General features: G+C 42.1%; 1 protein-coding gene across 1 annotated transcript; it reads right to left on the bottom strand.

The window, feature by feature from the left end:
• Positions 1–536: 536 nt before the first annotated feature.
• On the bottom strand, positions 537–4,952 carry LOC148029392 (uncharacterized). The gene is made up of 4 exons (XM_087688210.1): positions 4,479–4,952; positions 3,307–3,651; positions 2,814–2,980; positions 537–2,532 (listed from the first exon to the last, which is right to left on the bottom strand). Exons 1-4 carry the CDS (start codon positions 4,680–4,682, stop codon positions 1,854–1,856), a joined length of 1,395 nt encoding a protein of 464 aa, XP_087544336.1. The 5' UTR covers positions 4,683–4,952; the 3' UTR covers positions 537–1,853.
• Positions 4,953–5,315: the final 363 nt, after the last annotated feature.

The raw sequence follows: 5,315 nt of genomic DNA, 5'->3' as shown, positions 1-5,315 counted from the left end.
CCAGACCCCCTTAAAACAAACACACACACACACACATACTATTTTTACTTACCTCTACACAGTTAGTATTAAAGTTATCAGAATATGTAAACTTTTTATTTGCCAACAACATGAGACTTTATATATCTCTAGCCTAATCTTAGTTCCGCTTGAAGTAGCGGTAGATACGTTCAACTTCTCGCACTTCTCACTATTGTTGTACTTTCAAAAGAGCACGTGCACATACACACACACTCAAAAAAAAACTTTATTCCCTTCAGAATTCACATATCTCAAGTAACGTGATGAAACTATGTATACATCATTACGTGAGTCCTTACAAGCTACATATAATAGCCAATGTTCACTAAAAACATTTTTTCGTAGCAGATACAAAAACCTCTAACTCAACAAAAACCTCTAACTCAAATTTTTACATGGATTTTTGAATCAAATTCCATGTATTTGATATTTTAATAATTAAAATATTTCAAAAGGTCAAAATTTCAAACATTTTTCCTTCAATTTTGAAAGTTATTTTAAAAATTTTGCAATTCACTTTACATTAGACTTGGGTTTTTCGTGAACACATAGTATTTATGTTAGTAGGTGGTGGGCCATTCCGAAACTCGGCTTCGTAATTTTCTCTTTCGCAGTCAACACTCCCTCGGGAAGTCGGTAGCTTGCTCAAGATTTCCGACACATACGTTGGCTCCAGCGGCCACTGGCCAGCCTCCATCCGATCCAGGTGCCTTCAGTACTATCTCACGTAGCAGTTTATACCAGTGCTGTACATAACTAGTGCCGGCTTCATAATATATGGAACTCCACCGATCGCACTGTCCTCCTGTTCTTTGACGCACATCCTCATCCAAATCTCTACCAACATCTTTGTCACAAGCATCCTACACAGTACTGCGCTTACCAGGCCTCCAGGGCAGTCATACAAGCTCCACTTACATATATGACTGCGCTCACCGAGGCACCGATATCACCTCCGCTTACTGCTGCTTCATTACTTCTAGTTTTTTGGACGTCTTTATGCCTCGACTGCGGTGTATATAATGATATGCCCTTCTCCTTGTTGATGTTAACATATCTAGCTAGTAGCCAGGCTGACTCCTGAGTCAGTGAACCCATGTGAATGGGATGCATGCATCGCTTTGGAGTTGGAGTGGTTCCAGGGTCCAGGCTAGTAACTAGCCGGCCCGGATGCAATACACTTACTAGAAACCGTCTCGACATTGTCTTACATGTATTAAGATTGCATGTACCTAGGATTATATATGTCTGGAATGTGATATATATATATATTTATGGATTATGTTTGTCATACTAGGACTTGCTAACTTTCTTGAAGTTCTAGCAAAGAAAGTGAGCATTGGATTCATTATTTTAAGAATGCAAATGGAAGGTGTAGGTTGACTTAAATCACCAAGGTAGTGTTTAAAACATTCGGCTTTTTTCTTTAAAGAAAAAGCAAAAAATATGAGAATTCTATTACATATAACATTTATACAGAGATGAGAGTTCGGCATTACAAGCTTCCTCTTGACTCGCTTGAGGGAGGTAGCCTTCTCCTAGCAAAAACATCAAAGATAGAGTACATACCATTCTTGAAATGAGCTATAGCTGAACTTGTGACATTATATTTACTTATTCCTTACCAAACAAAATCATTTGACTTCTTTCTTTGAAGGGGGAAAACCACTAAGTTTACAAATATAATGCAATCTAAGTTTGAATATGAGCTTAATTAAGCTAACTAACATTCAATCTAAGTTTGAATATGGCTAGAATCACAGCCTAGCAATAACCAAGCAACTATAATGCAATCTAAGTTTGAATATGAGCTTAATTAAGCTAACTGACATTCAATCAAGCCGTTTATGTTGCAGAGCCAGTGGGACTGCACTCTTCCCACCAGCACATCTGCCCACAAGCCACTGGACAAGTGAAGAGGGCCACAACCCTGACTCCTTCACCCTCCAATTAGAGCTAGTCATCTTGGCATTCCCATGATTGGACCTCATTGGAGATCCACAAGTGAAGGAGTAGCCCTCTTGGTGACATGCCTGTGAGGACTTCCACCTCTCCACCATGTACTCCATTACCGCCTCTGCACTGTGCTGCACGACCTCGAATGGTGGAATTATCAGTGGATTGTTGTCCACCTTGAGCACTTTTAACCTGCTGCATATGGCCCCCAGTGCATCTGGCAACACCCTTATCTGATTGAAGCTGACATCTAGTTCCTGCAAGGATCCCAAATCACCTAATGTCTCTGGTAATGCGCCTCCGAAGTCGCTGAAGTTGATGCTTATGTTGAGCCTCTCTAGTGCTGATAAGTTCCCTATGTTTGGTGGTAAGGACTTGATGTTGTTGAAATGCAGGTCCAGAATTTGGAGGCACTTCAACTCACACAATGATGGTGGGAGGATCGTTAACTTGTTTGAGTGGAGGGATAGCACCTGAAGACAAATGAGATCATAGCCAATTCTTGCAGGTAAACGCTGTAACTGGTTGAAATCAGCTTTCAGCTCCACCAGATGTCTGAACTCAAAAGAAGACTGACCTTAGAAGTTGAATATTGACAGTAAACTATTCTCTGCTGGTAATGAAACAAGAATATTGGCCATAAACAACAATATGATATAATGACATGTTCAAATACAAGAACAAACAAGCCCAAAATAATACATGAGTAAACTAAAAAGGAAGATAGGCCTTGTAATAACGATAAAACACCAGTCATCTGTTGAAATAAGAAGAAATCAAGCATGATGGACTGAAACCTGAGCCACACAGGAGATGTTTACTGATTAACTAATCACCTGCACCCTCCTATGCTTTCAGGAACAGCTGTAAGCATGTTCCCAGACACATTCAAGATTCTGAGGTGTTTTAAGAATCCGATGGAATCTGGCAGAAGCTTTATTTGATTTGACTGCAAGTGCATAGATTCCAGATTTTCCAATTCACCGATGGAGCTGGGCAACTCCTGAAAACAACAGCAACTACATCATAAACATACCAAAAGCAGAATAATTCCGATCTGCATCAGACATAGAAAATTGGGGACTAAATAGTACAATTTATTCTACTGTATGGCACACAAATTACAACAAATTGACAGGACTGCGTAAACTTATCCAGAGACAGCATAAATATATTTGACGGCTGACTTCAAGCAGATTTATATTCATGTCAAAAGTTAGTTCGGAACAAGATTCATGTGATTTGAGAACATACAAGCACACTACTCTACAAAATCCTAGTCCAGATCATCTTCCATTCATGCATGTCCAGCTTCCACATATACAATACCTCTAGCTGGTTTTTAGATAGGTCCAGGGAGACCAGGGTTCTACTAAGCTTGGGACCACAAGAGGTAGGCAAGCTTTTGAGAGAGCGGCCGCTTAGATCCAAACTCATGCTTTGCGTCTGGGCAGCTTCCAGCATCACCTTGGCCAGATCACACTGAGCATCCAGCTTCTCCATATAATTCCTCTGAGAGAAGCTATTTAGGACCTCCAGGGTCTTCATTGTTCTTTCATCTGGAGAGTTTATGAGGCCCTCATAAATCTGATGCAGTTCCGAAAGAGAGATTACAGATTTGTATGGCAGCTTTGCCCTTTCAGCCTCCTCCTTCAGTGCCCTGGCAGCTTCCTCCTACACAATCAGCAGAAGCGTCATCAGGTCATAGATACTTGCAAAAGTAATTCTGAAGATTGCAGACACACACACTTTTGTACACATTAGTACGTCTGGCAACAGGCTGGTGTGTTCAAACATCATGGCGGCGTACTTCAAGATGGTGACTGAGAACTTCAGGGCATTGGTCATGAAGATCTCTTGAAATGATAATCAGAGAAACAGTATATATTACAGGATAGTGATTTGAAAAGACTATCACCAGCAATAATATAAATAGCACACATAAGGCAAAAAGACTCAGTTCTGACACTTTGCAAGGTACAGCTTGCTTGTATTTTCTCTGATAGGATATCAGGTTGCACATATTGATGCTAAATGCAAGGTTACTTTAATCCTCTTAACATGAGCAAGCTGACAATCCATCTTCACTTACAAAGTTGGCTGCTTGTGTTTTGGTTCTAATAAGATTAACCATAACTTAATACCTGAAACTCTTATGGCATTAGCTGCATCATATATGGCGACAAGCCGGTTAGTGAGTTTGTATTACAATATTATTTGTCTTTTGAGACCGAGGCTTCTGAGGAAATGGTGTTAGCTGCATATGTGGCTACAATCTGGTTATTAAGTTTTAGCTATAAGATTACAGGCTGACTTTCTTATGTAGCAAGTCTACTTATCATAGATTGTGCGACCTCACAAAAGGCAATCTTCTAGTCGATAATACATAGATGTGTTATTGGTGAAAGTAGAGGCATAGTGGCAAACAGACTAGCTGATCATCTACCTGCAAATGGTGAACGGATTAGCTGAATATCAGACTAGAGAAGCTAGAATTGTACCTGAGCACTGACAGGATGGCCAAAATCTGTGTTGTTGTTATGATTGGAGGCTCCGAGAAGGGAGTTGAGCTTGTGGGAGAGGTCTGCTTCGATGCGAGAGAGGGCAAGCTGGGCTTGCTGGACGAGGAAAGGGTCGGGGCGGGAACCGAGGGCTTTGATGAAGGAGCGGGGGTCGGCAGGGGAGGGGGGGGCGGTAGTACTCATGGCTCTCTGTCTCTGTCCCTCTCTCAGAATACAGTGCAGAATATGCACACACCTCTCTCTCTCTCTCTCTCTCTCTCTCTCTCTCTCTCTCTCTACTGTCTCTCTTATACAGTACGGAGAATATGGAGAAACAACTAATCCAATAAGCCTAGATGAACAAAAGTACAGACACAGACAGGAAGAATATGCACATCCATCTCTCTCTCTCTCTCTCTCTGTGTCTCTCTTGCTAGATGAGTAGAGAGAATATGCACGCACAACTAATCCAACAGAACCCACATCAGCATGTGAATCTTGGAGAGAGAAAATTACAGGCAGAGAGAGAGACAGAGTGAGAGAGAGAGAGATGGACTGCATACTGGATAGACGCTGATTGAGCCGGGAACACTATGACCGCCGCGTGGCGGTTTCCTCGCCTCTGATTGGGCGTCCGCCGTCTGCGTCAACGCCTGGAGTACTACGGATGAGTACATTATACGTTGTCCTCGATAGTGTCAGGCTGTCCCGTTGCGGTGCCTGCGGGGCCGGTGGCGCCGGCCGGGACCCTCGGACTCCCTCCTCTCGTCGTGCATGCCAACTTGCCATTCCAAACGCAATTTTCATCGACCCATTTTTACACGTTCAATTACTATT

This window comes from Lygodium microphyllum, chromosome 11, assembly GCF_053477565.2.
Source record: "Lygodium microphyllum isolate KBCC chromosome 11, Lygodium_microphyllum_v1.1.10, whole genome shotgun sequence".
NCBI lineage: Eukaryota > Viridiplantae > Streptophyta > Polypodiopsida > Schizaeales > Lygodiaceae > Lygodium > Lygodium microphyllum.
The sequence above is the reverse complement of the archived record's forward strand: the minus strand, read 5'-3'. Positions and strand labels throughout refer to the sequence as shown.